At 46.8% G+C, this 26,226-nt stretch overlaps 1 protein-coding gene across 3 annotated transcripts in view; it reads left to right on the top strand.

Annotated features, from left to right (window-relative positions):
- The window catches only part of RICTOR (RPTOR independent companion of MTOR complex 2), a 1,600,666-nt gene that overhangs the window by 1,421,757 nt on the left and 152,683 nt on the right, over positions 1–26,226 (top strand). For all 3 annotated transcript variants that reach the window (XM_078674985.1, XM_078674984.1, XM_078674983.1), the window contains one exon: positions 23,740–23,863. In XM_078674985.1, coding sequence (XP_078531111.1) covers positions 23,740–23,863 — 124 coding nt within the window. The remainder of the gene's footprint in view (positions 1–23,739; positions 23,864–26,226) is intronic.

Raw genomic sequence — 26,226 nt, 5'->3', positions numbered from 1 at the left:
CGGCCCACCAGCGATACCTGCAGTTCACAGTAGGCCATGAGCACTTTCAGTTTACCGTGCTCCCCTTCGGCCTTACCAGCGCCCCATGGGTGTTCACGAAAGTGACGGCGGTGGTCGCAGCTCATCTGCGCAGATTAGGGGTTTCAGTCTTCCCCTATCTCGACAATTGGTTTTTGAAGGCGGACTCGCCCCAAACAGTCGTCTCCCAACTCCAGACGACGGCCGACCTCCTGCACTAGCTGTAGTTCTCCATCAACGTGCCAAAGTCACACCTGTGTCCCTCTCAGAAGCTCCTCTTCATCGGAGCAGTGCTAGACTCAGCACACTTTTGGGTTTATCCTCCCGAACAGCGGGTTCGGGATATTCAGGCTCTGATTCTGGTCTTTCAGCCTGTATCCCGATGCGGGCTCTGCAGTAGGACCTGAAGTTTCAGTGGGCACAGCATCAGGGCAACCTGTCCGACCACGTCCGGATCTCGGAGGTCACTGCGAAACAGTTGCAGTGGTTGCTCACGAACTGCGATTGGGTCAGCGGCAGATCTCTCTCCCTTCCCCTTTCGGAGCACGTAGTGGTGACAGATGCGTTCCTCCTGGGATGGGGGGGCCACATGGGAGAGAGGGAGATCAGAGGCCTCTGGTCTCTGGCGGAGTCCCGGTTCCACATCAACCTTCTGGAGCTGTGGGCGATACGGCTTGCACTGAAAGCATTCCTTCCCTCTGTCCAGGAAAGTGTAGTGCAGGTGTTCACGGACAACACCACCTCCATGTGGTACTGCAACAAACAGGGCGGGGTGGCGTCGTGGACCCTTTGTCAGGAGGCTCTGCACCTCTGGACTTGGCTGGAACACCAGGGCATCACCCTGGTGGTTCAACACCTGGCAGGTTCCCTGATCGCCAGGGCGGATAAACTCAGACGCCGGTGCATGATGGATCACGGATGGCGTCAGAACTCTGGCGTGGCGCAAAACCTCTTTCGGCAGTGGGGAGAACCTTGGTTAGATCTATTCGCCACTGAAGAGAAGGCGCAATGTCATCAGTTCTGCGTGTTGGAATTTCCAAGGCGGCACTCGCTTGGAGACGCTTTTCGTCGCGAGTGGAGCTGCAGTCTGTTGCACGCCTTTCCGCCTATACCACTTCTGCCCAGAGTGCTGAAGAAGACCAGGCGCGACCGGACCCAAGTCATTCTTGTGGCTCTTGACTGGGCACGAAGACACCGGTATGCCGAGCTACTCAGCATGTCAGTCGATCCTCCGATTCGTCTGCCTCTTCTGGAGGACCTTCTGTTGCAGCAGCAGGGGAGAATCCTCCACCCGAACCTGTCCAGCCTCCACATCCATGCGTGGAGATTGAGCGGCGGCAGTTGAGGCCATTTGACTTGCCTCCTTAAGTATGTAATGTCATTCTGGCTGATAAGGCATCTCTCCACAAAATCGGTATACGCCTGCAGGTGGAACAAATTTGTGGCATGGTGCACAGCAAAGGCTGTGGATCCTCTCTCTGCCCCCCTTTCAGAGGTTCTCTTCTTCCTTCTTTCTCTTGCCCAGCAGGGCTCGGCTCTGGGCACTCTTAAGGGCTACCTCTCTGCCATTTCTGCCTTCTTGAGGCTTCCTGATCAGCCTTCTCTTTTCAAGTCCCCTATTGTTAATAGATTCTTGAAGGGCATCATGCACATGTTCCCTCCTGTTCCTTTTGTGATGCCTCAGTGGGACTTGAACCTTGTTCTTACATTTCTGATGTGTGCTCCTTTCGAGCCACTTCACAATTGCTCTCTTCGTCTTCTTACTCCTAAGACTGCCATCACCTCTGCCAGAAGAGTGAGTGAGCTCCAGGCTCTTTCTTCTAAGCCTCCTTTCCTTTCCTTCCAACCGAACAAAGTTGTGTTGAAAACACGTCCTTCTTTCCTGCCCAAGGTGGTTACAGCCTTTCACATCGGGCAGTCCATCACCTTGCCCCCTTCTTTCCGCATCCTTCCTAGGAGGAAGAGATGCTCCACCGTCTGGACCCAAACGTGCGCTCTACTTCTACCTTGATCGCACACGCCAGTTCCGGGTGGACGACCAGCTCTTTTTTGGTTACGTGGGCGCGAAGAAGGGACGGGTGGTGCACAAACGGACCATCTCTTGGTGGGTCGTGTTGTGCATTAAGGTCTTTTATTCCTTGGCTAAAAAGGAGCTCCCTATTGGGCTGAGGGCCCATTCCACTCTGGCCACGGCGGCTACTACTGCCCTGGGTCGGGGAGTCCCCTTGCAGGACATCTGTCAGGCAGCTATGTGGGCCTCGCTGCACACGTTTGATAGACACTACTGCCTGGACAGCCAAGTCCGGAGAGATGGCTTTTTCAGCCGTTCCGTTCTCCAGGACTTTCTGGTGTGATCTTGGTCTGTAGACCCACCACCTGGGTTGGTATTGCTGGGGTATCTATTCTAAGGTAAGGAATCTAACACTAACCTGTTTCTTTCAGATGCACAAGTTACTTACCTTCAGTAACGATATATCTGTAAGAAACAGTAGTTAGTGTTAGATTCCTTACCGCCTCACCCATCCTCCCCGTTCTGTGGACCGATATCTAGGGTTAAGGTATTTCCCTTTGAGGGCCCTAGTTTTATGGCACCAGTGTTGGTCTCTGGCATGGCTCTGCGTTCCTGGCGTGTAAGCTATGTACAAGAACTGACGTCAGCACGCGAGGGTGGCGTCTAAGTACTCCGACAACGTCATCCCGGCGACCACGACGCCGACGATGGATGCGGAGCCGCAGACAACGCCTACCGACGCACAGGGGTACTGCTACGCAAAACTTTCCGGGTCCAGTCTGACGCCTGGGGATATTCTAAAGTAAGGAATCTAACACTAACTACTGTTTCTTACAGATATATCGTTACCGAAGGTAAGTAACTTGTGCGTTAGGAGGGATGGCCATTTTGCTCTCTCTGTTTTGCAGGAATTTTTGGTCTAGTCAGGTGGAAATCCTCCTCCGGAAGAGGTACAGCTTTGGGAATCTGTTCAAAAGGTGAGGAATCCAGAGGCAGAAGTATCCATCAGAAGAACAGGTTACTTACCTTCGGTAACGCTTTTTCTGGTGGATACAATATCTGCCTGTGGATTCCTCATGGTCCCACCCGCCTCTCCGTTGTCCACCTGTTTCTACCAATTTTTTTTTAATTTTAATCATGTTTATATTTTTTAATAATGAGAAATACTTTTCCTTTGCTATTTCTCTTTGTCTTTATTGATTATGCATTGGTGATTTTACATATGTGTATATTTGATATGCTATGTATATATTTGAAAATTTGTCAGTCTGCCTTTTGTGGCTCCGATGACGTCCTGGTCGACTTGGGAGAGCTAGGAAAGAATTTTCCTGCGGAATGCTGGCGCAGGGGGTATTCAAAAGGTGAGGAATCCACAGGTTGATATTGTATCCACCAGAAAAAGCGTTACCAAAGGTAAGTAACTTGTTCTTTTAGCTAAATTAGAGGTGTGCAGTTGATTCTGGGTAAGAAAACTTTGATAGATCCAAGGCTATCGTTTGGATAGCCTGCCAGCAGTTAAAAAACCACAGACAGTGACCCTTGGAGTAGAGAAGCTACTCCTCTGCAGCCATCAGGCACAGGCAAGCAGAGTCTGGTCCAACGCCTTGCAGCTTCCCGAACCGACCAATGCCACAGATCACCAGAAGGTTCTCGTGCTCTGGAAGGTCAGATCGGTCTCCCCACTGTCAAGACACTAGGACCAGCCAGAGCCGTGCAGCACCAACCCCCGGGTTACCGGACGCCCTGTACCAAACACCAACAGTGAGAGTCAGTCGGGATTCCCACTGCATCAAGAGCAAGCATCATTCGAGGGATGTCAGCATTGCTGATACCCACTTCGAGAGTGGCCCAGCTGGTTTGATTTTGTTCTTGACTGCTGTTTGTCCCTAACTGTGAGGTGTATCTTTGCACACCCAGCTCAGCCAGTTAGCACCTCTCTGCTCCCGAGCCTTGGTCCCAGCCAATGGCTGTGCACCTGTGATTGATGATCCCTTGCACCCTAAGTCCCCGTTTGGGAACCCTTAGACTTGCCTGCAGGTCCCCCTGTGCAGCCTCTTTACAGAGGACCTCTCTACTCCGTAGCGCCAGCTACCAACCTTACAAGCCCCCTGCTCCCGGTGAAACCCAGGAGGTTCAAGACAAACTGTTGGTAGTACTTTGGACATTGGCCCACTACAACTCTAATCCCTGAAAGTGAACAACTGAAACTGACTGTACCTACCTTTACCCTTCTTTGATTTTCCCTTCCATTTGATTGCATTGTATGTATGAGTGCACAACTTTAAAAGCTTGATAGTTTTGAATGATTTATTATGGCAAAAAGTACTTACCTTTGAACAAAGCTGTTAGTTTTAAACCATATATAAAAAGAAGTGATATGTATTTTAATTGGTCGCGGATTTATTCTTTGAGTGTATGTCTCATTTATTGTCTGTGAGTACAACAAATGCTTAGCACTACCCTCCGATAAGCCTAACTGCTCACCCACATTACAACAAAAGAGTGTTAGTATTATCTACTTTAGCCTCTGTAAACCAATTGGGGATTCACTGGACTCTCTGCACAGTGTACTTCATTTTAGTACACTATATGGAGAGCCAGCTACCTACAGTCTCTTACTCTGCTGACTGTGGCTTCAAGACCGACCTCTGCCCTGTGGTTTCAACAGAACTTTCAATCAATTGCAGTGTCTTTCACTTTCCTTGCTGCGCAGATGTGAATCTGTCGGGGCAGGCTCCTTTTCCTTAAACTGCTGTCAGGCTCGAGGTACCAATAGCTCTTATCTGGCTCGCCAAAATGTTGCTCGAATATGAATTTTCCTTGAAAAATAAAACAAAGACGGGGCGGTTGGCAAAACAGGAGCAGTTGGTTTATAAACACTTCCCCTGGGAGTTCAACCCACAGAAATGGGTCTGAGGACTGTCTCAAAGTACAATCAATTCATGCGTGCCTCTATACAGTTTTGGGTACAACAAAAGTACATCCGGTGGTCCTTCTTTGGAAAAGAATGTGGGCCTTGTCTGTGGAGTCATAAATAAATAGTTTTAAAAAACAAAAAAGCTACGCTGTCCTTGTTACCCTCAATCAGTGAACTTTGAATTAACTGATGTTTAAAAAAAATGTGTTGTACAATTCTTTTAATTTTTGTATAAACTAAGTACATTGCTATGGTTTTAATTAACTAAAACAATAAAGACTTTTTGAATTTGGTTTTTGAAAGCAAAAATCAGGTGGCTCGACCTTGCATGGACACAATGTGGGCCACTACGTAGTGTGTCCAGATGTCCGGCATGAGGGGCGCATGATCATTGCGTGTACTGTGTATTGATTGGCTGTGTGTTCCTAATTCTGTGGGGCATCTAACTTTATGGTGTTTGGGAATGCGTGCACCCCTCTGACCATTTGTGCTTTTTTGGGGCCAATTTCCCTGGACCATTGTGGTGTCGCTGCACTGATCTGGGGGACGGACCTGAGCTGCCTGTTTGTCTGCTAGTGCCACCCCACCTTTGACTGGTTACTCAGTTACCGTGGTCCTAGGTTGCAGATCCTGCTTGAACACACATTTTTGTGTTGGAGTTGAATGAGAATACATGAAGAGCGAATTTATCAATAGCAATGGTATTTCTTTTGTATATGCAAGTGTACTATTGTAGAAAAATAGGATCTTTCTGGCATAGATACCCCCACTTTTTGCCTAGTGTCACTGTGTTATGACTGTAGTTCACTGGTATTCTGCTAACCAGAACCACATCGGCAGTGCTCTTACCTCTAAATGCTGTTGATTAGTGCTTTATACATCCCACAATTGGCATACCGGGTACCCCTGTAAGTCCCAAGTATATGGTAATGAGATATCCAGGGCATTGGTATACCATGGATCTCCGAAATGACTGCAGCATGTTTTGTGCCACCCATGGGAGTCCATGCAAACTGTTTGCAGAACTGTTTTGCATGGTGCATGCACCTTTCACTTTAGACATAAGGTTTTCCTTACATTCTGGTCACTGCCGGGCAATCATTATAAGTATGTAGTGGAAACTGGCAAGTCGAGATGTCAAACTACATAACTGCTGCTCCAAATCTGACCATGTATGGTATCAAACATGTTGGATTCATGCAACTACACAGATTCCAGTGTTAGTTGTATGATATCATGTACTGGAGCTCCTTAGAGGACCCCCACAATACCTACCTGTGTAGCCTTACAGGGTCTGCCTGCCAGCCACGCTGCTGCACCCCTAAACAGTGTTTTGCCCCTCTGCTGACGAGCGTAACTCAGGCAGAGGAAGCTGAACAATAGATTTCCTGGGAAGGAGAGGTGTGGCCACCTCTTCTTTAGAATTAGGTAGAATGGGGGCGCTTCTGAGTGCCACCAGACTGCATTAAAGGGCACATTTAGTGCCCTTCTTGCATAAATCAGTTTTTCCCATTTAAGGATCCCTTGGCTTCCGCTCTAGTGCAAAACTATACAAGGAACACCCTCCTGTCCAGCGACTCCCTAGGGAATTGCCTAGAGCTCCTCCAGGTGTCCACTCGAATCTGCTATGCTGAATCTTGGTTCCTGGGAGCATCTGACTGGCTAGGCCAATTGAGTAGCGTCCCCGACCCCCTGATAGTTTGGTCACCGCAGAAGAGGTCCTTCCCCTTTTTAGGATTCCTTAAGGGCCCCCCCCAGGGTGGGTCCTTAGATTCCTACGGACAATATATTCAAGGGCAGACTACCTGTCTTCCTGAGATCGTCTAAAGACTCTTCTACTGGTGGACACTGGAACTCTGCTGTTTCTTCGCGCAAGAACTAAAGAGAAGTGGGCAGACTCCAGCTGCAACTTTGTCTCCATGCTCTACAAGTTTCTGCTACTCCGTGGACCTGCATCCTTTGTGTCAGCAGGGACTCTGCTTGCATTCAAGCAAGAAGGAATCACATTTGGAGTAATTTTCCAGCATTCACAGTCACCTCTATGTCGACGACTGGTTTGCTGATCCTGTTGTCTCACGGACATCGCCCGGCTCTGCAACACAGGTGGTGGTTTGTTGGTTCTCCAGAGGCCTGACCAGTGTTCCCTGCAACTTGGGCGACAGTAATCCCTCTCCAGCCAACATGAACTGCCTCCCTGTGCACGGTCTGTTTGCCATTGCCAAGGCTTGTTGGCTCTCTTCATGAAAGATCTTCGAGCACCAAGAAGCCCCAACCTCCAGCATTGCACAGCTCCAAGAACGACGTCCTTCCTGCATCCTCTGCACTTCTGAGTGCTGCAGAGGCTTCACTGTGACTCCATGTGCTAGCTGCCAGAGGGTCCTCAAGAGGGCTCAAAAGATATCTTCTGGTTCTCCTGCATGCTGGGGGCCTGACCTGACTTACCCTTGCTAGGTTAGTCCCACAGACCTTGCTGGTCTGCATCCACATATCTTTATCTTCAACCTGACTGTTGGTGCTGCCAAGGCTTGTTGGTGTTCCTGCCAGACTCTGACCTTCCTTCATTCCTCATCCGTCATGGGACAGCTCGTGGATGTCTCCTGTGCCCCTGCATCATCGCCTGGGCTCCACAGCTGCTTCCTTAAGACCGTTGTGCTGTAGCAAATACATCTGACAAGGGGTGGTATTGTTCTCCTGCTCCTCCTGGACATCTCTAGGTGGTCTGTACTCTGTTCCATCTGCTTTCCGGTACTTCTTGCCCAGAATCCACGTTTAGGTTACACCATCCTGCTCCAAGAGCGGTCACAGCCACCGGACTTCTAAGATCCGCCATTGGTTCTTACGGGCGGTTCCATCACCACTTCGCCCCTATACACCTAGGCTACCTGGTGTAGGTATCCTGGTTCCCTGGGTATCCATGGGTGGGGTGGCTCTCCAACCTCCTTTGATCCATTTGGTGTCCTCAGTGTCCTTTGGAAAGGTTCCTGAAACAAGAAAATACAAACTGTGACTTATCCTGTGTTATACAATGGACGTTTGACCCGATGTAACCACTCTGCTCGCGGGTGCCTTGGGGTACCTAGCTACTCACCTCTGTAGGTTCCTTGCTTTCCATGGACTTCTCCATCCTTGGGTAACAGTCTTGTTTTGGTACTTATCTCTTATATTATACCACTTTCATAGTATATGATTTGGCCCCCCTATAAAGCCCCAAGTGTTTTTCTATGCTACTTAACTGAAGTATTTTTTGTGTGTATTTGATATCTCCGGGTACGAGATATACCAAGTTAGCTATTAGTGTTGGTATAATAAATACTACAGTATTTCTGTAAGCATGTGTTGTTCTTTCTTGTGTGAAAGCTTTACTCCCTCCTGAATAAGCCTTCGCTGCTCTCCACAGCTACCGCTATCACTAAGGTTTGTCTGGACTCAGTGCCTGAGCCATCCTCCTACAACCATCTTAAGCATTAGCATAATTTTTATCGACATCACCAATATGTAGGTCACCATTGTGGCTTGCCCAATGAGCCTAAGGCAGGGTGCTGTAAGTTAGAAGGTAAAATATTGGTAATGGAGTGCCATTGAGTTGGGTGACAATAAACATCTGTTATTAAGCATGAAGATACCATTTAGTGAATGTGCGCTTTCCAAATACATGTTATGTTAGAGTGTACTTTTGCATGCTCCAGCAGTAAAAACATTAAAATTGTGTTTTTACTGCAGAAAGGCTAGTAGCTCATTAGCAAGTGTAGAGTTAAAGGCTGGCACCCCAGCCCTGATACCTTCCGAATGGGATTACTAAATTTAGTACTGTTTGGTATCAAAGGAATCAGTGCATTAAATCCAATTTAACTTAAATCTAATTTAATGTCACTGGTGGTCAAAGTGAAACTTGGGAAGTTGCCCATGGTTTCCACTGCCAGTTTACTGTTGTATATGGGGCTTGTCCTGCAGGCAGCTGTTTGCCCTCCTGGGGACATGTGCTGACAACTCCAATTAAAGAGCAAAATTGGGGCCTGCATAGGAGAGAGGTGTAACCTCCCTAATGCTTGAAGCCACCAGGTGTTAGCCCAAAAGTCGAGCTTCTAAGGAGAAGGGTAAATAGTTAACACTTGGGCGGGGGGCTGATCTATTGTTTAGGCAGACAGGCTGGTATTGGTGATAGGCGAGGAGAAGACAGTTATCAAATTGTTTTTTTCAGCGTCGGGTAGCCCCTTCATAGCCACTCCTCTGGGGGTCGGCTATGGAGCTCTTAAGTGTCAAGAGAAGGGTGTCAACATGTTGGGAGTGGGCAGAATGGTGCATCCTGGGATCGCCAAATGCCACACTTTCCAATAAGTTGCCATCAGGAGGGAGGGAACCTGGTCGCCCATTGGCTACCAAACCACATCCTACACTGGGCACTTTTTCTGAAGATAAATAGGGCACCCTGGCACCAAGATCTCAGCTCACGACCGACTTGGAAGAAGGACCAAAGTAGGACTGCCCTGCTGCTTCGAGGGACCAGCAAAGAGTGGCTGCACCAACTAAGAATGCACCTGATGACCACAAAGAGTGGGACTGTTCCTTCTGTGTCCTGCTCAAGGAGAATTGGTTTCTAGAGGCCAGTCAACCCAAGAGAACTTCAAGGGCCAACTGGCTGGCTGCCTGTTCGGGACACAGCAGTTGAAGAAGCCTGCTGGGACAAGTTGGTAGCCCAAAGTCTTCCAACTGCTATCTCTGCCACTCTGAAGCACAGAGGACCAACTCCCGGGGCACAGGGTTGCACCGGAATTCGCTGATCCTTGGAGTGCTGTCGAAGAGACGCTGGTACCCTCAGAAGGGAAGTTATCAACGCAGGAAAGATTGGCCTGTGACTGTGACAACTGGCAACTGGACTTCGGCCATACCAGAGAGGACTTTGTGGGATGTCGACCCTTTAGCCAGAAACCCCTCACTATCATCGTGGACCGAGGAACCTCTGCAGGAAGACCCCTGTCAACTGCATCGCATCCACAGTATCCTTAGAATATCTTCAGCATCCTTAATTCCTTGCGTCAGGACCACTCTGTATGAATCCATTCCAATCTGGATAAAGTATCTGGAACTGCTGAAGGACGGCCTCTTCTGTGAAGGTAATTGTTCTTGAGGACATTGCTTGTCCCCATGACTAGATCCCTGCTGGGGATGGCCGCCTCAAGTGCTTATAACCCATCGCATTAACGCTTACCTAAGTTTTCAAAGAATAAGCTTCAAAGTGTCCAATTCGTTTACTTTTTCAAGGCTTGTTTGCAGTTGACGGAAATTGATATGATTTATTATTACCTTAAATCAATATCTCTGGAACACTCTGGTGGATGTTTCTCATTCTAGTGTCTAAATTCTTAAAAAATTACAGTCCAGTTTTATAAACTAGTGTTGGATTTCTTGAGTGTCATGGTGATTTCTTCCTCATTTGTTTTGGTGCTGATTAAATTCTTAGCACATGTTCCTCTGTATAAGCCTTGCTGCTCAGTGCTACATCTACCCAGGGTTGAGCTGAGGGTTTTACAGACGAAACCTACAGGACCTGAAGGGGTTTGTAAGTGTATTACATGGTGAGGTTGCAATCTCTTTTGGATTTTGCCAATAAACTCACCCGCCTGCTGCTGCTCCAGCTCACGGCCCTACAGCCACCGGGGTCAAAGGCAGAAACTCGCCGGACCCGCTTTGCGGGTCCCGCAGCGCGGTCTTAACCGCGGGAGCTGCTGCAACAGGAGGGGCTATTTTCCATCCGACCGGCAGGGCTGCGAGCAGAAGGCAGGAACTCCGTGGACCAGGGTTCCATGCGTGACTCAATACCAACAGCTGGGCTGCTCTCCCTGCCGGCCCCGCCCCCCGCCCACGGAGTTAAACGGGGGCCCGGAGAACCTGTTAGCGGGACTCCCTCTTTTGGATTTTGCCAATAAACTCATCCGCCTGCTGCTGCTCCAGCTCACGGCCCTACAGCCACCGGGGTCAAAGGCAGCAACTCGCCGGACCCGCTTCGCGGGTCCCGCAGCGCGGTCTTAACCGCGGGAGCTGCTGCAACAGGAGGGGCTATTTTCCATCCGACCGGCAGGGCTGCGAGCAGAAGGCAGGGACTCCGTGGACCAGGAGTCCCTGCGTGCCTCAATACCATCAGCTGGGCTGCTCTCCCTGCCGGCCCGCCCCCCGCCCACGGAGTTAAACGGGGGCCCGGAGAACCTGTTAGCGGGACTCTCTCTTTTGGATTTTGCCAATAAACTCACCCGCCTGCTGCTGCTCCAGCTCACGGCCCTACAGCCACCGGGGTCAAAGGCAGCAACTCGCCGCGCGGTCTTAACTGCGGGAGCTGCTGCAACAGGAGGGGCTATTTTCCATCCGACCAGCAGGGCTGCGAGCAGAAGGCAGGGACTCCGTGGACCAGGAGTCCCTGCGTGCCTCAATACCATCAGCTGGGCTACTCTCCCTGCCGGCCCCGCCCCCCGCCCCCCGCCCACGGAGTTAAACGGGGGCCCGGAGAACCTGTTAGCGGGACTCTCTCTTTTGGATTTTGCCAATAAACTCACCCGCCTGCTGCTGCTCCAGCTCACGGCCCTACAGCCACCGGGGTCAAAGGCAGCAACTCGCCGGACCCGCTTCGCGGGTCCCGCAGCGCGGTCTTAACCGCGGGAGCTGCTGCAACAGGAGGGGCTATTTTCCATCCGACCGGCAGGGCTGCGAGCAGAAGGCAGGGACTCCGTGGACCAGGAGTCCCTGCGTGCCTCAATACCATCAGCTGGGCTACTCTCCCTGCCGGCCCCGCCCCCCGCCCCCCGCCCACGGAGTTAAACGGGGGCCCGGAGAACCTGTTAGCGGGACTCTCTCTTTTGGATTTTGCCAATAAACTCACCCGCCTGCTGCTGCTCCAGCTCACGGCCCTACAGCCACCGGGGTCAAAGGCAGCAACTCGCCGGACCCGCTTCGCGGGTCCCGCAGCGCGGTCTTAACCGCGGGAGCTGCTGCAACAGGAGGGGCTATTTTCCATCCGACCGGCAGGGCTGCGAGCTGAAGGCAGGGACTCCGTGGACCAGGAGTCCCTGCGTGCCTCAATACCATCAGCTGGGCTGCTCTCCCTGCCGGCCCCGCCCTCCGCCAATCACGTCCCTTGTTACTGAAGATCACTGTGTACCCGCTGCGCGGGAGCGCGCGGGAGTGCGACCGGGAGAAGCCCGGGCAAAGGGCGGGCCCTCTTAGGCCTGAGGAGGCCTGAGGAGACTGGACTGGGCCAGATCCCCTGGTCGAGCTTTACGGGATCCACCCTGTTCACATATCCACCTAAGTTAGCTGACTATAGTAAGACCATATCACCCATTATAGAAAAGCAGTGTCCTTGGGTTTGTTTCCTGCGCGCACCGGGTCTGATTGACACTTGTTTGTGTTATATTGCAGTGGTTTTTTTTTTGTTTTGTTTTTTTTACCATTTGTTAACATGCCTAAGAAATTTGTCCCGGGTGCACCAGATACACTTAATACCCTAGATAGCTATCTAGTTCAAGTGGTACATAAAATAAATAGCGAAAGAAGGCAATCGCTAGGACTGAGCCAATCCCCTGTTCTCCATCTAGGGAGTCCTTCTTCCAGCGTGCAAAGGATTGATGTACCAGTGCAAGATCACAGCACGAACATCTCTGATACCAACCTCCCTGACATTGGAAGCCTTGATCAAAGTGCAGAACTACTGGTCGACTTAAAGATAAATGCAGTTTCTGACCCCGAGTCCCACGTGGATTTTATAGCAGATGAATCACTATCCTCTGCGCCCGCGACTAGGGCGGTGAGAACCTGTAGAAGAATTCAGCCGAAAAGAGGGGGGTCACGGGCAGGGAGAAAAAGGTTCACTTCCCCACCAAAGTCTAAGGGAAAAAAACCGAAGCACGAGGAAGAGAATCCTAGACAAATTATAGATGATGACCTCTTCAACAGGATAGCAGATATGATAGATCTAAAAATAAAGACCATTATCAAGCCATTGATCGGGAAAATTGATAAGCTTACTGTAGAGGTGAAAAGGATGGGTGGTCTTCAATGTAAACTAGCAGAAGAAATTGCGAATGTAGCAACTATTGTCTCCAGACCAATAGATATTGTGAAGGAAAATAATAACATTAATGGGGGAGACATAGTAGCAGATGAAGGCCTATTAGAGACTATCCCGCCTGGCCAGGCACCATCAGATGCACCTAGCCAAGAAGTGGCGAGGGAGGCCCCTATACTTCCACCCACTATACCAACATTGCCATCCTTAGAGGATGACTCACCACAATTTATAGTGGAAGCCTCACCTGTGGTATTGGTCCTAGCAAATGTTCCTATCTTATCCCCTGGCCAAACAGAATACACCTCATCCCTGACAAGCAAGGCGTTACACTGGCTGTCAAGTAACATGCAGATGGCGCAGTATGGGAAAGAGCAGCTGGCAGGGGAAATCGTAATGGCGACGAGGATGACATGGATAGGGAACAGGCAAAAAAAGTTTAAGGGGGACTGCGTAGTGTTAAATTTTGCAAACGTGACAGTGCTCCCAAATGTCCTATCGTACATATTCCCGCCCCAACGAAGAAGTGGATCCATAATCCCTCTTACTCTAAAATTTTTCTACAGTGAGCAGCAACACGCGAACCACCCAAATATCCCAAGATCAGGGTGGGCCACAAGTAGTAACAGATGGGGGGGGTCTTAGACCCATATATAATGAACATGGCATTGGCTTAGTAGATAGATTTGGCATAGGGCCATGCAATTACCAACAGAATGCGTTATTTTCCAAAAACCCTAGACCACATCGGAATACAATGAATAGGTGGGGGGTGGGTGTCCCGGTGATTGATCAGGGGAGTTGTGGAAATGGGTTTGGAGCCTGTTTGGGTGATGAGCAGTTCCCGATGCGCCCCAATACCCCACTACCTAGGTGGAATGCAGTAGCAAATAGGTGGGGATTGGGGGCTACACCACAGGAGGGGGGGTTTGGCACAGCGAATAGGTATGGGGTTTTGGCCAACTTAAGTGATTGCAATTGACGTACGGGGGGTCCAAATACGTTACAAAATGGATCAAGATTCTCATGTATAATAACCAACCCCAAGGATAGGGGTAGAGGAATTACAAAGGGTTTAAATAGGCATGAGACAACCAGTTTGGAAGACCGCAAAATGCAGGTCGTAACAGAAAGGGAAACTGCTCCTGACCAAACTTTGGCCGAGAACGTCGGCGGCTCCTTTAATGAGAATGTAAACGAAAACGATATTTCTCATGATCAGTCAAACGTAGCAGAGCTAGTGGGTAACTCACCGGCTAATGGAACCCTCCATTTGCGAGCAGAAAAAGGGGCCCCCTTGACCGATTCTGCGGAGAAGAGAACTATAGAAACCTGCAAAATACTAAGCTGGAATGTAGCTGGACTCAACTCCAAACGGGATGATAAGGAGTGGTTAAGCTTTGTCATGGGTCATAATATCATCGCCCTCCAGGAAACTTGGGATACAACTGCTAGTTTTTGGTGTGATGGGTTTACCAGCTTTGCCACGGCGGCGATTCCTAGCCTCATTGGCAGAGCTAAGGGAGGTTTGCTGATGTTGTTTTCCTTGGAACTGAAGGGCTCCCTACGACAGATTAGCACTGACTCCCATAACATTCTCATTATAGAGAGAGTGATTAACCCCACTAGGAGGTCCTTATATATCAATTTTTATAACTCACAGAACAGGGAAGATAGTGGTAGCAATATTGCTACCTTAGATGCTATATTAAGGTCAGGCAGTCAGAACACCCAGTTTGATATAGAGTATATATTATTTGGTGATTTTAATATCCATCCCTGCACGTTAGTATGCAGCTTAACCAACCAGGATTGGGGCGAAGGCCCGAGGTACCACATTTTGAACATACCATAGAAGGAGAGGAGCTAGAAGACCTATTGGTAAATTTCAACTTGTATGAACCAGAGGGCGGCCTAAGAATAGTTACCTTCACTGGCACTAATCCTGGAACCATAATTGATTACATTTTTATCACACAAGGCATTTTAAACCGGGTGATTTCCTACTGCACTGTGCCATCGCACTACAGTGACCATAATCCTGTTTTACTAGAAGTGGCATGGGGAGATCATATGGGGCCAAATCCGGGGAAAGCGAGGCCGTACCACACCTTGCGTACCTCTGATCAGGGTAGAAGAGTTAAGTGGGCTAAGGTGGCCCCAGAAAACTTTTATGCAGAGGTATTCCCGAAAATTATGGAACAGGTTGAGGTTTGTCAGAACCCTAGCGCCCCGGGGTATGAAATTATAGGGGCCTTTGAGTCAATCTGCGGCAGGTATCGCAGGATCTCCTGGCTAAACCAAAGAAAGGGGCACTAAACAAGAAGCGTTGGTTTGACACTGCATGTTCAATTGCACACAGGTCTCTGATGGTAGCTCTGAAAAAAACACCTAGGGTAAGGGGTGAGATTGCTAGTTTGAGAAAAATCTATAAGGCAGCTATAAAAACCAGACAAGAAAGTATTAAACGGGAAGCTTGGGAAAATCTTCTTTCCGTGGCTGTCCTGAAGGACAGTCACAAATTCTGGGAAATAATCAAACAGCCTTTCTTCGCCGACCAAAATAACGAGGCCATGGACTGCGTCATCCCAGATGACAAGTGGCTGACTCACTTTAAAAACGTGTACGGGGATAATGATGGGGCAACCAAAGGCCTGTCGTTGGCCACCTTAGACGCCACTCCAATACAGTTTAACAGCTCAGAAGTGGAGAAAGCTATTGTGGCCACAACTAAGCATAAGGCACCGGGCCCCGTTGGGGTGCCAGCCGAATTTTTTTTTATACATTCCCCAAAGCTGTGGGCAAAGGTATTAGCTAATGTATTTACTGCCGTCAATAGCAACCCTACACCATCCTCCTGGGACATCTCTACCATCGTCCCCATTTTTAAAAAGGGCCAACGGGATGACCCCGGGTGTTACAGGCCCATATCCCTTCTGGACTCGTCGGTGAAGATCTTAGGCAGAGTCCTTTTGTCCAGGTTGAGGGATAATGTTGAGAGCTGTGGAGGATTGTCAGAGATTCAGTATGGGTTCAGAGAAAGGAAAGGCACTATCGAACAATGCTCTAACCTACACCTGCTTATATCAAAATACACGGTGGCCAAGGAGGGGTCCCTGTTTCTAGCATTCATGGACCTCTCCTCGGCCTTCAATTTGGTTAACAGGGCCAAGTTATGGACAATTTTGTTGGAGATGGGGATTGATGAGGCACTAGTGAGATTCATGGCCTCCCTACACCAGGAGCTCTTTGCGGCCGTACGGATCACAAATGAGGGTAGGTGTACGTCTCTTTTCAAATCCCTGAAGGGGGTAAGGCAGGGCTGTATATTGGCCCCACTGCTCTTCACCATTTATATTAACGGTTTGGGTGCATATTTGGAGGAGAAGGAAGTCGACATCCCGCGTGCAGGAGCAGTTAAGATCCCAGCGCTCCTGTACGCGGATGATGCCGTGCTAATCGCGCGCACGGGTGTCGGCCTTCAATGCCTCTTAAATGCCTTTGGCATATTCATGGAACAGCTTGATTTAAAAATAAATGCCAGCAAGTCGCATACCATGGTAGTGGGTCGAGAAAGCAGCAAAAGGAGAACAAAAACCTTTATGCGTAGAGGGGATACGGTATCTAGGGTCTCCACTTTCCCCTACCTGGGGGTCCTATTTGACCAAATGAGGAACCTGGGGTCCTCAGGTGAGGGCAAAGAAGCTGGCGGTTATTAGATCATCGTCTGCCCTCATGGGCTTTGCGGGCAGGTTAGGTGCTAGGCCCATGAAAGCATTGTTAAAAATTTATAGGAGTAAATCTGTTGCTCTCGCGGCATATGGTTCACCACTCTGGGGTTATGTAAATATGGAACCTATCCAGAGAGCGGAGAACAGATTCATAAGGACACTCCTCTCTGTGCCGCAGTCCACACCAACTTACTCCATACATATGGAGGTGGGTTTAGATTTCCTCACTGACGGGTTGAACATGGCTCCCCTGATCTTTTGGTTAAAGACGTGGCTCAATGAAGACCTCCCACTAAACCATAAGATCATGTCCGACGTTCTGTCCCTTGACCATTTTAAAAAGATCCCTTGGCTGGCTTATCTGTTGAAGGTATTCTCAGAATTGAGACGACCTGAGCTTTTTACTTCCCCTCAAGATATCAAGGTCCAAGACATCGATCTTGTAAAAAAGAATTTTATGGGGAGGGCAAGAGCATTCCGCGAGGAGAGGGAATTAATGAAACCATCAGTGAGGGGTCATTACTTACTTGTTAATTCATTTTCTTTGGCACCTTACCTTGGTTTTGTCACAATCCCGTTCCATAGGTTTCTTTTAATCAAATTTAGGTTTAATTTGCTACATTTTTATTTAGGCACTTTTAAAACTTGGGAAAAACCGGAATTAGCGTTACCATGCAGCTGTGATCATTTTTCACTCCAAGATACTATGCATTTTGTTATGTTTTGTCGGTTTTATGTAGAGCCAAGGAAAAAATATTTGGTACCAGTTTTGAAGGAGGCTGGTATTACACAAGTCAGACCGGCTCTGCTTTTTAGGTCGAGCTGGTACAGCTGGAGACCTAATGTTGCCTGTCACGAGGGAAGGAGGACAAGAGGGTGTTACGAGCTTGAAAGCGGCCGGATTTGGGTGCGTGAACGCGCACGTCGCATCCGTCCATGCGTGCGCACACAGCCAGCCACCACACAGACTGAAACACACGCGTGCTGCTTACTTTCACTTTACATCCCCCCACCAGTCATCGGATCTTTTTACACACGCATGCATGCATGCATACATGCATACATACACACAGACACACGCGCACACACAGGCACAAACACACACACACACAGACACACTCGCACACACACACACGCGCGCACATGTCCCCCCTCACACCCCACTCACCGAGTTCTTTTCGTGTGTCCCTCTCTCCTTCGGCAGGCAGCAGGTCATCCTCAGCAGCAGGCGGGGCTCTCCACGAGCATGGGAGCCCCGCTAGCTGACACGCAAATCTTCCGGCTGACGGGCACAGGAGCGCGGGGTAGGCTCCCGTCTGCTTCCTGTCTTTTTGCGGCCCCGCCCCCGTCCCAACACAGGTAGCCTGGCTTCCTGTTCAAGCCGGGCTGCGGCGGTGAGTTTTTATTGTACTTGTTTTAAGCTGCTATGAGATTGAGGTATACTAGGATTTATTAATTTTGCTTTTTATGGGTTTATGATATTATTGGTGTAATGTATATATGATATATCAATGTTTTTACTTTTATGGTTCGAATTGTAACCGAAGAAGTTCTATGATGTACCTGGAAGTGCTGCATAATACGTATGCGTGAATATAATGTGACCGGGACTCGGGGAATGTGAGTGAGAGATTTGAAAAGCGCCAACTTTGACCTAGGTCAGTACAAAGCACTATCCTCTGATGGTAACGGTGAGTAGCAAAGAAACACCTTGAAGTTATTGATCTATAACGTCTGGTGTCTAATTGTCAGCCTCAGTGCGTTTTTTCTTCGCACCTGAATTTGTTGGTAGCTGACACGGAAAGATGAAGGCGTTTGCTCTGGATCACACGATTTGATGAAGCTGGGAAGCAGGGATTTTATCTCCGCTCTGTTTTTACCCAGTTGGCACTCCGGTCAGTAAACGCATACGGCTCATTCATTCCTCGCTTGGGAGTAAATGGATCTTTATACGAAATTAACAGCGCCTAAAACGTAGGTTAAGAAACATGGTAAGGCGCTAGCACAAAGCAGGCGAGATGCCAAGCGCGCAGCTCATCTCTCTGCTTCACGGGGTTTGGAATGTTTACACAGCGCCGACCTCGCCCCTAGAGGCGGAGGGCTTGAGTAGAGCATGGGATTGGTACCGGCAGTGCTTAATTTGTCAATAAAGGAGTGCCAGGGCTCTCATCAGGAGTCCACTGCAGCTTGCACCACACATTGCCCCTGCTATGCTGCCAGTGATAGTTGATTCTCCTACAAGAGTGACAATTCAGACGACTATTCCAAGCCCTCTAAGCTATAACAATGACTTGGGCGGCAGGTAATTGTCATTTTTATTAATTTTATTAATACACTGTAAGAAGAATGCAAATGAGAACTGGAGCAAAGGGGGCAGGTTTACTAAACTTGATGCTGTGCAGCAGCCAAAGTAGCTCTGCTGCGTTGAGTCAAAGTGAGAGCGAGAAACAGCTCCAAATCTACCTAGATGTGGCGCTATTTCCCTCTCCCCTGCGCTGGCATACCATAGGCAGACTTATGCTATAAAAAGACCCTTGCATCATAGTGCCGGGTTGTGTGCTGAATGTCCAGTATAGGATTTTTACTCAAAGAGTACCCTTCAAGTACAACATATTATGCTTAGACCATGTTTTAAACTTTTCCAAGTCTTCATGTGTGCTGTATGTACATTGCAACACACATGCAACGTTAGTAACGTTTGGAGAAGAGAAAACTTTTCTCCAAAGTTACGATTGTAAAAATGGAGGCATACATTTTGGCGTAAAGTCACTATCTCTTTTATTAGGTAGAGCCATGCATTAAAATCTATCAGTGGGTCCATATAAATGCTCATATACCCCCATGGTAAATCAACTTGATGCAAAGTAGCACATAGCACTACTTTGTGTTACGTTAGACCTACTTGCCAGTGTGTGATACGATAGCCCACATGTGCAGAACTATTCTCACTAGTGTTGACATCTGTACACAATTGTAAGGAACTTTAGCCCACTTGGGCAGTGTTGCATGTTGGGTTATTATGGGCATGGAGCTATGTTTTCATATTTTACTTTTCTGATGTATACTCTTGATAACCATGGGTGCCAGCAGGGCACCATAAAACAAAGGACATGTATTTGGATGTGGTTTACTAGCTAGGATTTATGTTGGATCTTACATGTACACGCCTGGACCGGATATAATTTGTTTAGTTTACTCTGTGCACACCAGCCCACTTGTAGTAAGTTCACAATGGGGTGAACCCTAAGGCATCCTGACCTGGGTCAGTAAAGGTAGGTATGTGTATATTGGTCAGTGTCTGTGTTAGTTATAGATCAAGAATTCATCATGGGCAATCTTTAAATCACAACCATCTTAAAGCAATTACTTTGGTGTAGTACAAGGAATTTATTCCAATTTTCAAAAATTAATATGCATGGTAAGGTATTTACCGGAATCCCACAAGTTAAGCCACATTCAGGCAAACAATTTCTTCATTGAGTGAAACAAAAACAACAGGCTCAACATAATTGTTTCAACCTAGTCCTTGTGGATTCATACAATCATATTAGAACTTCACATATAATAGTACAATGAAATTAGCGCTCAAAGTGAAGGAGAAAGGAGACAGTTTGAGAGGGATGGGTGTGATTGGGTGGTGGTGGGGACTGGGTAAAGGATGTTGTGACCATGTAACAATCACAGTGATGAAAGCAACCTTTCCAGACTAATTTAGTTCATTAGTTCCGTAAAACAACTTTAACATAGGGTTTGTCTATATCAATGAGTTGCTTCCTATGTTAAGTCAAGGGAAACAATGCGGTCTACGTTTCGACCCCTACGGAGCAAGGGTTGATTGAAGCCTCATACTGGGGTCTTCTTCAGGACGGAAGTACATGGAGCGCTTAAAAAAGGCCGTTCAGTGACCTCATGCTAGTGGACCTATTCCGGTTCCTCAGGCGTGGCCATTCATTAGGGCATCCGGGGCTTTCCAATCAGGCACACCGTTGTGGCTTGGTTTCCGCTCCTCCAGATGAATATCCGCAGCTCCACATCTGCGCGGGTGTTAACAGCACCACAGCCTGACCGCGAGTGAAGCCTTCACTTTTTTAAGCGCTCCATGTACTTCCGTCCTGAAGAAGACCCCAGTATGAGGCTTCAATCAACCCTTGCTCCGTAGGGGTCGAAACGTAGACCGCATTGTTTCCCTTGACTTAACATAGGAAGCAACTCATTGATATAGACAAACCCTATGTTAAAGTTGTTTTACGGAACTAATGAACTAAATTAGTCTGGAAAGGTTGCTTTCATCACTGTGATTGTTACATGGTCACAACATCCTTTACCCAGTCCCCACCACCACCCAATCACACCCATCCCTCTCAAACTGTCTCCTTTCTCCTTCACTTTGAGCGCTAATTTCATTGTACTATTATATGTGAAGTTCTAATATGATTGTATGAATCCACAAGGACTAGGTTGAAACAATTATGTTGAGCCTGTTGTTTTTGTTTCACTCAATGAAGAAATTGTTTGCCTGAATGTGGCTTAACTTGTGGGATTCCGGTAAATACCTTACCATGCATATTAATTTTTGAAAATTGGAATAAATTCCTTGTACTACACCAAAGTAATTGCTTTAAGATGGTTGTGATTTAAAGATTGCCCATGATGAATTCTTGATCTATAACTAACACAGACACTGACCAATATACACATACCCACCAGCCCACTTGAGCAGGATTGTATAAGGAGTTCCGCACAATCCCCTTTCCTCCAGCAATGCCAGAAATATGTGCCTTCCAGAGGCTTGTACCCTTACCTATGTACACCACATGCACCATGTTTATATATATATATCTGAGTGCTACGTGCAATAGATACATTGGCCCAATCTGTACATTACTTACCACAGATTGGTGGCATTTATGTAGCATGCTAATTAGGTCTCACCTAGCGTTGCAGCGTGCATGCGCTGCTTGCTCTGCTAGTGCTTCTTGGAATCAATATACTTTTAGAAGTTGTTTCGGCTCCGCCCGTAATTTCAATTGGTCTGCATCATTTTGCGTCATTGGGTATTCTAAACAGTGTCTTATGATTGTAACTGAGGTTGTTTAGTCCCTCCTTGTTACCCCCCTGTCCTCTTTTGGCCCGCCCACCCGGACTGGATCTTTTACTGGCGGCTTTACATGCTCTCCATTAAAAGACGGTAAGCACTCTTTTCTTTTCATTTTCAGCGCCAACCACTTTGGCTGCGCTTTTTTGTTTACGGCACTGCTTTCAGCTCCATCTGCTTTGGTTGCGCTTGTTTGTTTACGGTGCCGCTTTCAGCACCGTCCGCTTTTGGCTGCGCTTGTTCGTTTACGGTGCCGCTTTCAGCGCCGTTTGCTTTGGCTGAGCTTGTTTGTTTACGGCACCTCTTTCAGCATCGTCCACTTTGGCTGCGTTTGTTAGAACTGTCGGTGCTGTGCATAGGCAGGACTCAGCCTACTTAAAGCCCTGAGTGCATCCACGTAATCACTGGGGTGCTGGCTACCACAGAAGAGTTTAAAGTCACCAGTGAGGCTGGTACTGGCCTTGCACATGTGACTTTTATGAAGCTCAGAAACAGGCTCAGGATTGGATGTAAAAATAAAAGCCTGCAGAATTGGGAAATGCACAATTGAAAAGCTTTCAGTTTACATGGCAAGAGATACTGAATAGAATCACTGTGCTTTTTCTGTTATGTGGAGATGGAGTTTATGGGAAATCCTTATTGTTGCGAGCGAAGTGAGAGAAGTTTTAGCACAGAGAGCGGAACACTTGTAATTTCATACCAAACACAAGCTTAGTTACAGGGAAATCCATAAACTGTCCAACCCTCTTAGTTTTATTCCGCTCTCAATATAATACTTTAAAGCTACAATGTAAAAATAACTATCCTAATACAGCAGTACATTACATACATCAAACATTTGCATTTTCAATGTATAATGTAAAGCTGTATTAAAACTTCATGTAGTTGTCTAACAAAATTAAAAACAAGCATGCAATAGGTATCGCATTTACGTGTGTTTAAGCTATTGGCATGGTAAATGACAAAGCCTTTTATTTATGTTTTAAAAAGGAAAACAAAAATAAAAGGCATTGTCATTTGCAATGTCAATAGCTCAAACTTGTGTAAATGCGAGAGACCTATTGCATTGCAAATGCTTGTTTTACAATCTTTGACCAACATACATATTACTTTTTGTATAGCTAACTTCTTGGTAGCAGCAGCTAGGATAAAAAAACATTCCCATTAGATTTAGTGTTACTTCTTTTTAAACTTCTGTATGCCCAGATTTATTGGAACGTAAATGGTTTTTATTGTCATATGTTAATATGTATGAAATGTTTTAATCCCTTGTATGAAATATTTTTTAAACTCTTTGTATGACTTGTAATTGAGTCGAATAAAGATATTCTGACTGACTGACATATAATGCACCCCATTTCCTCACAAGACTTTACAGTTCAAAGAAGATATCGATAAAGAACAGCTAAGTAAGCACCTTCCACTTTTATTTTTGATTTACCGAGTCTGAGTATCGGTACTAGGAGCATTTTCAGAAATAATTTCAGTTAAATTATTTACCATATAAGCTGCATAAACGAATAGTACATTACGCTACCAATTTACAAGTACAGATCTTGCATTCCCTCTGACCTCTTCTAAACTAGTTTTTTTTAAATGTATGAGGCAGTTGATGGCAGGTTATCACCTAGAAAATTGTGTTCTGAATGGTGCAAGGTGGACTGTTACAAAGTAACTTCTGGTGACCTTGAGAATGTGTGATTCTACAAAGATATCTTCTGTGTTCTTCTTGAGTTACATTTCTAAAATCCATCTGTAACTAATATATTATTTTAAAATGTAGTTCTATTGAACACTAGTACCTGTGATGATCATTGATACTTCTTAAGGTATATCATTTCCCCATAAAATTGTAGCAGTGTAAAGTAAACTTAAATCCAAATTCCAATTAAAGTTGGTCTTCTGTGTTTCAAGGTGGAAAAACAATTCCAGAGGATACACCTGTATGCCGTATTCTTTTAAGAAAAGAAGTGCTGCGACTGGTCATTAATTTGAGTAGTTCTGTAGGAACAAAAGGCCATGAAACTGGTCTTCTTACGTGAGTAAAATATTCTTTAAATAAATTTGTCTATTCTAGAAATGCATCTCACCTTGTATAAATGCACTGTTTGTCATTCATAGTCACCACCGCTAATTATTTTACCCAGTTTACAGATGAGCCGTAGCCCAATTCCAAATTGCACCCAAAATAAGAGTTTTCTTCTGCAATTTGCTGCTGGTAAAACCTACTGCAAATGCAGGCAGTGTAAGTCACAGACTGTTCAGATTGCACACCCACTACCTGGCTGTAGAGGTCATTAGTGGGCCCTCAATTTCCACCCATGGATTGAACATGTTATCACTGTTATCAGGCCATTTGCAGACAGACTAATGAAAAAGGAGGGTTTTGATGGTTTGTTAGGCAGCACAGATATGGAGTAGCTCCATTAAATTTTGCTTTCAGTGTCTTGCTATTCATTTTAATTAAGCAGCATAATGTTTTGCTTAACAACTGAGCAAGTGTGAAAAAAATAACTTCTAAAGCTTCGTGAAAAATGCCTCTGGATGTGTTTGTCTTATCAACATTGGATGAAATGTTAGCCACGAGAAAATGAAAGCCATGTAAACATGTTTCTGATAGAGATGTCCTCACCTTTTGAATATATTACCAGGCATCAGACTGGATCTGGAAAATATTCAGCAATATCCCTGCACACCGGTAGCTCTCCATCAACGTCATTTCATGCTACTTGGGTTTGCGCCGGCCTGTAAAGGTGCTACCCGTGCGCACTGACATCAGTTCCTTTCTTTCTGCACCACCAGCTGTGTATTTGGAGCTACCCCTCGTCTCTCTGAGACAACTTTTTTGACAAAAACACTACCAGTGTGCAAAGGAAAATGTCACCTCCTATTGAAAATGTCACCTCCTATTGAAACCATGTTGGGAATGTCCCTAACAGATATCTGTGACTGACGCAAACGTGGTTTTCTTTGGTGCCTGTGGTCATGCATCTTTGACTAAATGTGCACTGGGTTCCTGCTAACCAGGTTCCCAGTGCCTGTGTTCTTTCCCAAAACTGTCTTTGTTTCCACAATTGGCACACCTCTGGCCTACCAATAAGTCCCTTGTAAAAAGTACCAGTGATACGAAGGGCATTGTGACCAGAGGGGGCCTCTGAAGACTACAGCCTGCATTATGCCACCCTAAGAGACCCCTCGCCAAACACATGTACACTGCAACTGTAACCTGCATATTTTGGTGCAGCTAAAAGTGAAGAGCCAACCTGACACACATCCCTGTGTGTCAGGCCTACTAGCATTGCAAGAGGCATAGGTGAGTCACCCCTACAGTCACCCCTACAGCCGGCCTTCCAGCCTTAAAGCAAGATGCACTATACCTCTTGTAAGGGCATAACTGCGCTCTGTGAAATTTGCCCTGTGCTGACCTTTTTAAAAAAAAAAAATGTATTGGCATTTTCAAAAAAACGATATGTTACAACATAACAGGTCAGCATAGTATCAACGCAGTGCAGGAGTTAAATTAGTCACAATCTATACAGTACATAACACATCTGTAGTAGTGCCACCCCACTCGCCCTCATCCAATGACAAAAGAAAAATGCTTATTTGTCGAACATACACAAGGCTGTAAGCATCAGCAGAAATATTTATTTATTTTATTTTATTTATTTATTTTATTTGTAGAGTTTTGTATAGCGCGGACAAGACCCGTGGGTATCAGAGCGCTTAACATAAAAACATAGAAACATAAAGACATAAAAAGATTACAAATTACAGATTGACATTATAGTAGCAGATTATGATAACACACATATATGAGGTAGTAGGCGATATGATATCAGGGTGATTAAATAAATATATATATATTCCAAATGCCTGTGACATTAGCCTTATGAGGTGCTTGGTTAGGCTTGGCTTGTGTCGTAGTCATATCGTCAGGTTTGGCTGAGGTAGGGTTACATAGTATTATCAGTGCAGTTACATGAATAGTCAGCAATATGATGAGTCCGATCTTATTTGTCTAGAGTGTTCATACTAATGGTCGGTATGTGTCTCTATGTAGGGTATTTACTCATCAAGTGGTTCTTGAGTTCCCGTTTGAATTTTACAGTGTTTTGAATCACCCTGATGTTAGGAGGGAGTGAATTCCAGATTCTGGGGGCGGCTCCGGAGAATGCTCGGTCATAGGTCTTTTTCTTCCGGAAGAAGGCCGGTCGTAGTAGCAGCTCCTTGGCGCTTCTCGTTGGTCTGTTGCCTCCCGATAGCTTAATTTTCTTGGCTAGATATCTAGGCGTGCTGTAGTGAACCGCTTTGTGGGTAATACAGGCCATCTTCATTTTAATTCTCGCTTCGTAGGGTAGCCAGTTTAGTGCCTTTAGATGGGGAGATATGTGATCGAAT

This window comes from Lissotriton helveticus, chromosome 2_1 (assembly GCF_964261635.1).
Source record: "Lissotriton helveticus chromosome 2_1, aLisHel1.1, whole genome shotgun sequence".
NCBI classification, from domain to species: domain Eukaryota; kingdom Metazoa; phylum Chordata; class Amphibia; order Caudata; family Salamandridae; genus Lissotriton; species Lissotriton helveticus.
This window is presented reverse-complemented; position numbering and strand designations above follow the sequence as displayed.